This window comes from Ostrea edulis, chromosome 7, assembly GCF_947568905.1.
Source record: "Ostrea edulis chromosome 7, xbOstEdul1.1, whole genome shotgun sequence".
NCBI lineage: Eukaryota > Metazoa > Mollusca > Bivalvia > Ostreida > Ostreidae > Ostrea > Ostrea edulis.
Window position 1 is genome coordinate 82,314,227 of NC_079170.1, and position 11,961 is coordinate 82,326,187.

The 11,961-nt window shown below is 35.5% G+C and overlaps 2 protein-coding genes across 5 annotated transcripts in view; one reads left to right on the plus strand and one right to left on the minus strand.

The window, feature by feature from the left end:
• Positions 1-1,212: 1,212 nt before the first annotated feature.
• Positions 1,213-11,961, minus strand: part of LOC125654780 (meiosis expressed gene 1 protein homolog) — a 14,401-nt gene continuing 3,652 nt past the window's right edge. The window contains exons 1-3 of one of the 4 annotated variants that reach the window (XM_048884837.2): positions 5,485-5,624; positions 4,330-4,475; positions 1,213-1,926 (exon numbers count right to left, since the gene is read on the minus strand). In XM_048884837.2, coding sequence (XP_048740794.1) covers positions 1,798-1,926; positions 4,330-4,455 — 255 coding nt within the window. In that variant the 5' untranslated portion in view covers positions 4,456-4,475; positions 5,485-5,624 and the 3' untranslated portion in view covers positions 1,213-1,797. Of the gene's footprint in view, positions 1,927-4,329; positions 4,476-5,264; positions 5,625-11,961 lie in introns of those variants that run through there. The other 3 variants (XM_048884838.2, XM_048884836.2, XM_048884839.2) reach the window with 3 other exon arrangements.
• LOC130048585 (uncharacterized) lies at positions 6,580-9,602 on the plus strand. The gene is made up of 2 exons (XM_056145496.1): positions 6,580-7,788; positions 8,102-9,602. The coding sequence occupies exons 1-2, from the start codon at positions 7,668-7,670 to the stop codon at positions 9,244-9,246; spliced, it is 1,266 nt and encodes a 421-aa protein (XP_056001471.1). The 5' UTR covers positions 6,580-7,667; the 3' UTR covers positions 9,247-9,602.

The window sequence follows — 11,961 nt, forward strand, 5'->3', positions numbered from 1 at the left end:
GAATTAATTGTTCCACTCTCTAAATGACTTGTATTCCACTCTCTCATCAAATTATTATACTCTCATTAAATTGTTTCACTTTCAAATGGAATTATTCTTCTATCTAATTGTTATACTCTCTAATAGCAAATGAATAATTGTTCCATAGTCTTGTTGAATTTGTTCCACTCTCTAATTAAAGTGTTCCACTTTTTAATTGAGTATTGAACTGTTCTACTAACTTTCTATCTCTCATATTGTTCCACTCTGTAGCACACTCCACCATATACATGTAGTATATGTGAACTAATGCACACAATTTATTGAGAATAAGCAATTATCTTCAAACAATTGGCAAAAGCTAGAATTCTACTTGAGTATCTGTTATTTTATAAATCAGTTACATGTTGTGATGTAAAATGATGCCTTGTTGAGCATGATTAAATCTACATCTAGGTCAGAGACACATGGGGTACTACCCTCCACACCACCCTGGCCTGTCTTTCAAAGTGTAATTTTTAATTACTCGGCAAACCCGCTAATGAGGCTTGATGTTAAACTGTCTATTGATATCACACTCCAAATAGTGACATAGGAACAAGAGGCCAGTTAGGCTCACCTGAATTTTGGACTATATAATACATATATGTATAGCATGTAGGACTTGTATACACATACGGTAATTATATTAACATGTAACTGAAGGAGGCTGATATAATACGAATTTATATGAATATCTGTCTATCTAATGGTCATAATCTATATACTAAATGCATTTCATATATAGTCTATTTAATGGTAATAATCTATATATGTCTGTATTTCATATAATCAGACAGCTCTCATGCTTGGCATGAATTCAGTGTGCGAAACTAACTTTAAAGTCCTATAGACTTTCGGTCCATATATACTCATTTCATTTCCTATAGACCACAACAAATTCCTATAGACCAAAATCTGAATGATTTGTAGTTACATTGTGGAACATTTTATTACAGCTAAGGGGTGAACATAAACATCAGCGTAATACATATTAACTGGTCCCGCTTCTCATATATGTTTAATAAGCAGAGGGGAACCAGTTTTTACTCCGAAATCATATCTAGACAAGTCGGTTTATAGCTATTTCGATCGTTATAGACCGACTCGATTTTCTATAGACATTGTCTATCGGTCCATGGTTAATTTCGCACACTGTGAATTAATTCACACATTATAAAACAAGACCACAAATAACGTCTGTCTATTTATTGATCATAACTTGCATACTGTACATAGCATTTATATTTTTGTAATTTGCATTTTAAGCAATTCAAACACTTTACAAAGTCTTAAACAACTTCCATCAGCTTTCAGTCTAATCAAAATATCATCCTTTGACCCGCTCACCTAGTTTGCGTCGTAATATTACGTACATGTAGCGATCTTTGTGGGCGGATCTTGTAAATGATAAATAAATAAAAAATATTTACAACAAATTTACAATGCGTGTCCACAACACAAAATAATGGTGCATGGTACATGTGTAAAGTCATAAACAGTAACATTTTCTCCATTTGCCAAATTCCGGCAAAATATGTTCAGTCGAGGTTAAAACACATATGATATGAAGAAGCGTAATCGCTGAAGATGAAGGTGATGAAATACTGCTTGGTCCACTTCATGAGTTTCAAATTTGAAAACTTAATGGAATTGAACAAACACACACACACACACACAAAGTAAAACTTCAAGCTCATAACATGTCTGATTCTGCGTGCATTCTTGCCATATATTTACAAATAGAATTAACCTTTGTAGCTAAAGAGAGAGCAGTCATCAATAGGAATATAATTTGCACTTGGGTACGTCTTTGTCGGAACACTCACGGCTTTTGTTATAGTAATACCAGCATCCATCTTTACGAATTAGTTTCTTTATATAACCATTGTGCGGCCATCTGTCTGCCTGCAAAAGTTTCAAACAGATTTAAGATATCAATAAGACTGAACATAAGCTGCCAAACATATCGCACTCAGGTAGAAATTAAAACAAGAGGCCCATGGGCCACATCGCTCACCTGAGTCACCTTGGCTCATATTTAAAGATTTTCGATATATATTTGTATGCAAACTTTGATCCCCCCCTTGTGACCCCATCCTACCCCTGGGGGCCATGATTTTAACAAACTGAAATCTGAAATATGTCAGAAAGCTTTCATGTAAATATCAGCTTTTCTGGCTCAGTGGTTCTTGAGATGATTTTTAAAGATTTTCCTTATATATTTGTATGTAAAACTTTGATCCCCTATTGTGGCCCCATCATACCCCCGGGGGCCATGATTTGACCCCATCATACCCCTGGGGGCTATGATTTGAACAAACTTGAATCTGCACTATGTCAGGAAGCTTTCATGTAAATTTCAGCTTTTCTGGCCAAGTGGTTCTAGAGAAGAAGATTTTTAAATGACCCCACCCTATTTTTGCATTTTTGTGATTATCTCCCCTTTCAAAGGGACATGGTCCTTTATTTGAACAAACTTAAAAGAAAGCCCTTCATCCAAGGATGGTTTGTGGCAAGTTTGGTTGAAATTGTCCCAGCGGTTCTTGAGAAGAAGTCGAAAATGTGAAAAGTTTACCACAACGCCGACGACGACAGACAACGGGCAAATTTTGATCAGAAAAGCTCACTTGAGCCTTTGGCTCAGGTGAGCTAAAAAGCAATGTGTCCTTGACCTTTCTCCTATTTGTGAAATATCAACATCCAAGCACAGGCACTTGTTTCTGTATTGTTTTAGTGAAAAGATGTTTGACTGCATATGAGAATGGACATGAACATGATCTTTTTCCACGAGCAAATCAAACCTCCATGTTCATCATAACCATGATACCCAAACTTCACCATATCCAATAAAATTTCTGCTATTTTCCTCTCATGGGCAAATAAAAATTGCTTTACAATGATTAGCGTGGATTCATTATAAGGATGTTTTAATGTACATCAGTTTAGAGAACTCTCATCAGAAATCATTCATTCAGTAAAAGATTTTAAAACTCAATCATGGTTGTGCTGAATTGCTTCTTAATTATTAAAGTAACGACAAGCATTTGTATGAAAGTTTTGCTTTATAATAATGCCTACCTGCATTTTTTGATATGTAAGAAATTTAAATGGTGCAAGAAATTTGGGTCACGGGTCAGAGGCGAAAAAAATAAAAATTTAATTGTATCATGGGTATAGAGTATAGTGGGATGTACAATTTTTATTTTGAAATTTAATTAAATTGGTTCAATTTAAAATTCAAGTTTACTAAACATTCAAATGGCCAATATTGTGTGGCTTAGGAGCATGGATTTACAATTATAAGAACAGTCTCTTTGTTTGCAAGTATTGAAAATGTAGGAATTCTCTGTACTCAATGATTCTTATATACATGATATAAGTTCTCAGCTTGCATCATTGAAATAGAATATATACAGATATTCTAAAAGCAGGAAGAAAAAAAAAAAATAGACGGATAAATTCACATACACAATCTAATTAAAATTAGATGTTAGATTCGCTCACATACTCTGTGTAGCGAGTATAATTTTGTGCATTTCAATATTGAATAAGAGGAAAAGGTATGGTCGTTACATTCATCTAATCCCCCCCCCCCCCCAAAAAAAAATGGGTCAGAGTATCTATATAAGCAACAGATGAAATGTCCTTTGTTAATAATTTTAAAAGTGCTTCTATCTTCACAGAAGTAACCCTTAATTGACATCTCTCCGTGGTGGAAATCGGTACGTGAGAGTATGTTCTCTGTAGGACAGATTGCAGTGTACTGACCCCTACTAAGTTCTAGAAGAAATACTGACCCCTACTAAGTTCTAGAAGAAATATTCCCCCCTCATTCTCCCAAACATTCAACCTGCTACGTAACTTGTCTATAGTTGAATTACTTGTTTATCCTCTGTGTGTGTGTGTATGCGTGTGTTTGTGTGTATGCGCACGTGTGTATGTGTTTGTGTGTTTGTGTGGGTACAGTATATTTGACACTGGGTGACCTCACATTCTGTCCCAAGTACCTCGATTTGCTAGTAGAAATATTGTGTTATTGTACATGTTAACTCACATATATACATGTATATAAACTGACCTCTTCTAGTTAAAATGTCATCTTAGATTATTTACAAATTACCTCACATTGACCCACATACCTTCAAGATTTGAATTTAGAATAGAAATAATGCCCTAATTATTACGACATGTACTTCACATGTTGACTCGAGGACCTAGCTCTTGGAGTGAAAATTTTGGGGTTTTTTCCAGTCTCTTGCACACTTTCTCTACTGAAAGCCAATTGGTACTTTTAAACATGGCCCTTACCTCTGCTTTTGTGCAGACAGCATAATCCTGAGCATCTCTGTAACCAGCCAGTTGGAATCTGTATGCCTCCTCGACATCATCACTCCAGGCAGTGGCTCGCACCATCTTCGTAGGTTTAGCCGACATGTTTACTATTCTACAGACACCTATAGATATATAACAATGCAGGGTCATGTCGGGATTGAACTACACCAGCTCATTATTTCAAAAATAAAAAGAAAGAAAATAGACCATAGACCAATTCTAAAGGAACTTTGATTTCAATCAGCTGATCTGATATCCTAACTGTTATATGAGAGCAATTCAAAGATCTGAACAGAATTAAATTAGATGATGGTCTTCATTATATGCTATATAAACAAGATAGATTGAATTGAAGTTAAACACATGATGTCAGACATTGATTATATTCCCGTCAAATATGAAGTTATTAAACAATAGTAAAGCTAGATTACAGAGTCTGAAGAAGAAATTCTGTACATCCCAACATGTATCAATAATCAAACAATATTCCAGAGGGAAAGTTCCGATTTCTAGTTTAAAAATAATAATAATAAAAAAAGAATTGCAAAAGAACCTACGTTGCTCGATCACTTTAGCATCATGATTCACAAATGGAGTATTCGATAATGAAATATTACCCCATAACAGATTCTATCAGTTCATTGTCAAATTAAATCTTATACAAATCTTGTAAAATGCAAATTCAAAATACTTTGATCAATGAGCAAAAAAATTTCTTTGATCAATGTGTACATCACTCCATATGTACAGATCGAGCTGACGTTAAAATGAAGTGAAGTCCAAACTCAGAGTACTGTATGTCATATGAGAGAGCTAGAGCTAGAGAGAGAGAGAGAGAGAGAGAGAGAGAGAGAGAGAGAGAGCGAAAGAAAGCCCGAGCATTGAAACATGGTCACAATTTTCACTTTTACCTGTCGCCATATTCCCCCAAATTTATCACAGATCACTAAATCCACTACAATGAACGGGGACAAGATCTAGACTCCGCAGTACTTAGCGGGTGTACAAACACAATGTCACAAAGCAACCGGCGGCCCTCGAAAACAATATAACAACTGATAGCGGAAGATATCTTATCAAACTTACCAGACAATACACACAAAGAGGATGGAAGAAAAGATAGATCGTTACCTGAATAAACAAGTCAAATCGCTCGCTCCAGTGGTTTTGAATCACAATTGTTGACATGTTGCCACACCAACTGCTGCGCAGCGCCAAATATTTTTCTCCATTTTAATTGGTGGATTTTACTTGTGCCAAGAACGGTTACTCTAAAATTGCGGGAAAATTGCTTCTTGCGTTCTTGTGAAGTGTTATTGTTAATGCTAGACTTGATAACGTGTGTGTTTACGACGCTATTTATCCTACTTAAGTACAACATATCATGATTCTTTTGGTTCGTTATAGTTTTTGTAGACTTGGAAATGTGTCATATCGATACATTATTAAATTAATATATATTTCAATTAGATATGTATCGAAATAAACAGGTTTGCACACGTGTACAATATATACATACATGTGTTTATGCAATATCAGCTGTTGCAGTTCAATCTGCACAAGTGTTGATCGTTTAAAATGCATGTATTTAGGCCGTCAATCATTAGTTTTCTTCACTCGATCAGAGCTTGGAGAAATAAAGTGTGCATACATATTTTTGTTTACATAGACGTCAATCAGCTGTTTTATTGTTACTTTTATTTCACTTCAGTACAGGCAGTTGATAGTAGTTTTGACACAGATTGTGTTAGAGCAAGGGCCTATCCTTCTATGAGGAAAAATGAAACTCCGTATAGACTTATGGTTTGATGATGAGTCTTTTGTTTGGTTTTCAATTATTATTCATGTTGACAATGTTAGTTTCTTTCGATTTATTGAATATTACATAAGCTACAATCTAATTAAAATTAGATCCTTTGATCCGCTCACGTATATCGCTACACCTTGTGTAGCGATATACGTGAGCGGATCAAAGAATCTAATTTTAATTACATTGCATAAGCTAACAATTATGTTTTTCTTATTTGTTTCTCTTTGTTTCTGTTGCATGCATGGCTATCTTCAGCATAATGACAATAATTATTAGGTGTTAAAAAGATTATGGATGTTCTTTAAAGGGCATGGACACGATTTGTTTTCCCATTTTTAATGTCTACTATGCTTAACTAAGGTATTTCTAATGGTCAGCAAAAATTTTTAATGTCAGTTATTGAATTAAAAGTGACATACATCACACACAATTCTTTGTTACATATATGTAAACAAGGCACATGCCGTGATATTGTTTACATATAGGTGTTTTATAGGAAATATATAGTAACATTCATATAGATTGCTTTTATGATAAATATTTTTTTAACATTTTAATGAGATGGGACAAGCATGGGGACATTATGAACTGTTTAATTGTGTTTAGAACTATCTTGCTAACTGAAATATCTGCTTTCAACAAAACAATTACTAGTATATTTAATCTATGTAAACAAAAACATGACATGAGCCTTGTTAGCATAACAAAGAATTGTGAGCTCTGTATCTTTCTTGTAACTCTACAACTGACATTCAAAATTTTTCATGTTCATTAGAAATACCTTTATTAAACATTAAAAATGGAAAAATAAATTCCCCAGCTCAAATCATGTCCATGCCCCTTTAATTCAGGTTGAGAAAAATACCACACACTATGCTCAACTCGGTTTTTGTAGGTCACCTGAGTAAACTCAGATGACCTGTAGCAATTGGTCTGCATCCGTTGTGTGTTAACAATCAAACAGTTTTAACTTCTTGATATTTACTACCATTCCAATTCTATCAAATTTGGTATGAAGCATCTCTTGGACAAGGGGACATAAATTGTTAATTTCAGGACTCCTGCACCCCTGGGGCCTTCGGGGCTATGCAAACTGCTAAAAAGTAACAAATTTCCAAAACAAATATTCTCTAGAACCGCCTATGTGTAAGAAAAACTAAATGCATTGTGATGTAGAGCAGGAAGGCCTCTACCAAAACTGTTACATGCAATTTTATGATATTCTAGATTTTGTAATCCTTGGGACTAGTGATACTTTTGACTAATATACTCAGGTGACTGATAAGGCCTGTGGGGCTCTTGTTTAATTAAGAAATCTTAAATACGCATACATGTACATTTAATCATGTAATCTAAAATCTGTTTTAAGAAAATAAATATAATTATATGAAATCTTAAATGGTTTTTGTTTAACAGTCAAATACTGTAAAATATATACATGTATACCTAATCATATATGTGCGATTTGTAATATGTAAATAAACATTTGCAGGTCAAGTTCTCGATGGATTCACCTTATATGGTCTTATCATCTCAATGTGACTGTAAAGCTGGGAATGGTCATTGCAGCCATTGTGTTGGACTGTTATACCTGTTATGTCATTTCCAAAAGCTTGGTCTGAAAGGTAGTGTAGAAATGGACTCAATATATATTTTATTTCACTTCTAGAAAATTGTATAGTTGTAATTTGTACTGATATTATGTCACTAGAAAACTAAATACATGTGAATCAGCTTTGCTCATTCAATACACCTAAATATCACAATCACTTTATCTCTTCTGTGGAAATTTTTAGGAGTACCATGTTTATCAACATATTTAAGTTGTAGATTATTATTTTAGAGTATAAAGTGTTCCCCCAGGCCCTAGGTTTTACACTACAAAAAAAAAAAATCATTTTACATACCATATATTAAATATATGGTAAAATTTTACAGCTGTTCCACCCATTCAGAGCAAGACATCCCTGCCTCAGCACTGGAACATTCCACAGAGGACTGAAGGGTTAGCCCCAAAACAAGTTGACAACATTGAAGTATATAAAGTGAAGCCGAAGACAAGTCAACCTAAGAGGAAAAGAAAAATAACTGAAGGCATTCTTCCCAATGTGTATTGCCCTGTAAAAAAGCCAATCCCGAGCAATGAATTGAAAGACACTTTAATCAAGCAACTTACAGCAATCAGTAGTGATGCCCAAATTTTGAAAGTTTTTGGCACTGATGAAGAAAATTGTGAAACTGTTCCCTCTCAGTTTGGTCCAGTGCCTGTTGGATCTCCCCTTTCCTACCAGCAGAAGATTTCTAAGTCAGATGGTGACCTTATTATCAACAACCCTGATCATAAGACTTTTCCTGATTGTGAATTACCCAACCTTATTTCAGAATATAGTACTGTTCTGAACTATGCAGATTTTCATGTATCTATGGGACTACATATTAATCATGATTTTGCTATAGAATTAGAAAAGCAAACAAATGAACAAAGTTATAACAAGACATGGCATGATGTCCGTAGAAATCGAATAACGTCTTCCATATTCAAAGATATTTGTAGTAGAAAATCTGACTTTGAAAGCCTTGCTACAAGAATACTACAGACCAAACACATTCAAACTGCTGCCATGAAATATGGACTTGAACATGAACCTGAGGCTGCAAAGTTGTACTCTGAAATCACAATGAATAATGTGTACAAGTGCGGTTTTGTACTTAATCCAAATGCACCTCATCTTGGGACGTCTCCTGACCGTAAAGTCTATGACCCTACAAGCATACCTCAGTTTGGCCTTCTTGAAATTAAGTGTCCCGACAAGGATTCATTTGTAGATTGTAAATATCTAGTGAAGAACAAAACTAATGGAACATACAAACTGAAATCAAGTCACAGCTACTTTTACCAAGTAATGGGTCAAATGGCACTGACGGGCTTAACATGGTGCGATTTCTTTGTCAATTGCCGTCAGGACTATCACAAGGAGAGAATTCATTTTGACAGTGATAAATGGGCTGACATGAAAATTTCTCTTGATAAATTTTATTTCGAATTTCTACTACCAGCAATTTGTAAAAATTGTCAAAATTAGAATAACTTCAAAATTGAAACTATTGTCATTTAATTTTTCATTCTACCATATTGAAGGTTTCAAAGAAAAAATGCTCTCGGAGTTTTAGAACTTTTATTACACAATGCTGTTTTAGATGTACAGTACTGTATTAGTTGTACATGAATGTTACATTAATAGCTTAAATGTATGACACATTTTATTGGCATATGATTGTCACAGGAATACATATGTAGTATATTTCTCTACAACTCCCTTCTTGTGTCTAAAAATGGAACAAGTATTCCAAGAATAACTGATCTGTTTTAATAGAATGTAACTTTGCACAATTTGATACCAACAAATTAATACAAAATAATTCTGAAAGTAAAACATGTTTTGTTGTAAATACTAAAAATTCTTGCACTGAAAAAATTTATGCAATTGCGAATTTGTAGTTTTAAAACAAGAGGTACTGTGAGCAATGCTCACTAAGAATACCCCCCGCTTACCCCAATCTCCCAAAGGGTGTTGGTAATGGGTATAAACTACCTCTTTTCTGAGTGTAAAAAACAAATGGCATGACAAACCGAACCATATTGCTACTTCGATGTCCAGTGCACGTGACCTTTGACCTTTTGACCCCAAAATCGATAGGGAACATCTTCATCCCATGGGTAGTCCATATGTATGATATGGTGACTGTAGGTGGAAAGGATAATGCTTTAGAGCCCGGAAACCATATTGCTACTTCGATGTCCAGTGCGCGTGACCTTTGACCTTTTGACCCCAAAATCGATAGGGAACATCTTCATCCCATGGGTAGTCCATATGTATGATATGGTGACTGTAGGTGGAAAGGATAACGCTTTAGAGCCCGGAAACCATATTGCTACTTCGATGTCCAGTGCGCTTGACCTTTTGACCCCAAAATCGATAGGGAACATCTTCATCCCATGGGTAGTCCATATGTATGATATGGTGACGGTAGGTGGAAAGGATAATGCTTTAGAGTCCGGAAACCATTGCGTCTACAGACGGACGGACAACCCGATTCCAGTATACCCCCCCCACAACTTGTTGCGGGGGGTATAACAATGGACCTCGAAAATTTGTTAAAATTGTACAAACAGTCCAAATTTGATTTATTGAAGAAGCCAAGTTCAAAGGAATAACTCCATCAAATATATGGTATTCTTTAATTCTACGAATTGCTCTTTCTACATGTATCTGTAATCGGGCAATTTCATGAGTTTTGCCCACCTCCTCTTGCGAAAACTTCCCTTTATGACCGAGAAATGGAGGAATTACTACAGTTGCATGTTTGGTGTCTAACAAGTCTTGAATAAGAAACCCTTTGTCCACCATGACCTGATCATTTTCTTCAATCAGATCAATGATCCCTGACCTTGCAGTGATATCCTTATCAGATATACAACCTGTGTACAGAGAACTTACAAATGAAACACTACCGAATGGTGTAATACCTATAAGACTTTTAAACGTTGTATGACTCTTATAATTCGAATATGTTTCTGAATTTAAGACCTTTGAGCTTGGTGTTTGTACTTTAATTTCCGTACAATCTAAGATCACTCTTGTATTTGAGTATGTACATTTAAAGCAGGCAGGCATATTTTGATCTACAATTCTGCGGGAGGGCCAAATACATAAACTTCCAAACATTGCATACAAATAATTGGCCCATGTAATAAGTATTCTACTGACAGATGCTTGGGAAATATTGAACCTAACAGCAAGATCTTGTTCGGGAAATCCTTGTCGAACTCTACACATAAACATAAACAAGAGGCCCATGGGCCACATCGCTCACCTGAGTCACCTCGGTCCATATCAGAAGATTTTCCATATCTATTTGCATGTAAAACTGTAGTCCCTATTATGGCCCCAAACCTTCCCCTGGAGGCCATGGTTTTTGCAAACTTGAATCTACACTATGTCAGAAAGCTTTCATGTAAATGTGAACTTCTTTCGCCCAATGGTTCTTGAGAAGAAGATTTTTAAAGATTTTCCCTATATATTTGTATGTAAAACTTTGATCCCATATTGTGGCCCCATCCTACCCCGGGGGGGGGGGGGGGGGGGGGGGCATGATTTTAACAAACCTGAATCTGCACTATATCAGAAAGCTTTCATATAAATCTCAGCTTTTCTGGCTTAGTGGTTCTGGGAAGAAGATTTTTCCTAAATATTTGTATGTAAAACTTTGACCCCCTATTGTGGCCCCATCCGACCCCCGGGGACCATGATCTTAACAATTTATAATCTGCACTATATCAGGAAGCTTTCATATAAACCTCAGCTTTTCTGGCTCAGTGGTTCTTGAGAAGAAGATTTTAAAAGATTTTTCCTATAAATTTGTATGTAAAACTTTGATGCCCCCCTTGAGGCCCCATCCAATCCCCGGGGTCCATGATTTTAACAAACTTGAATCTGCACTATATCAACAAAAAAAAAAAAACGAAAAAAAAAGAACAAAAAAAAACAAAACAAACAAAACTTTGACCCCCTATTGTGGCCCCATCCGACCCCCGGGGGCCATGATTTTAACAATTTAGAATCTGCACTATATCAGAAAGCTTTCATATAAATCTCAGCTTTTCTGCCTTAGTGGTTCTGGGAAGAAGATTTTTCCTATATATTTGTATGTAAAACTTTGACCCCCTATTGTGGCCCCATCCGACCCCCGGGGGCCATGATCTTAACAATTTAGAATCTGTACTATATCAAGAAGCT

What these genes read in the sequence shown, in the direction of transcription:
- LOC130048585 (XM_056145496.1), top strand. Translation starts at nt 7,668, where the DNA reads ATGGATTCACCTTATATGGTCTTATCATCTCAATGTGACTGTAAAGCT. An exon ending in CCAAAAGCTTGGTCTGAAAG is followed by an intron (nt 7,789 to 8,101) that starts GTAGTGTAGAAA and finishes AAAATTTTACAG; the next exon opens with CTGTTCCACCCATTCAGAGC.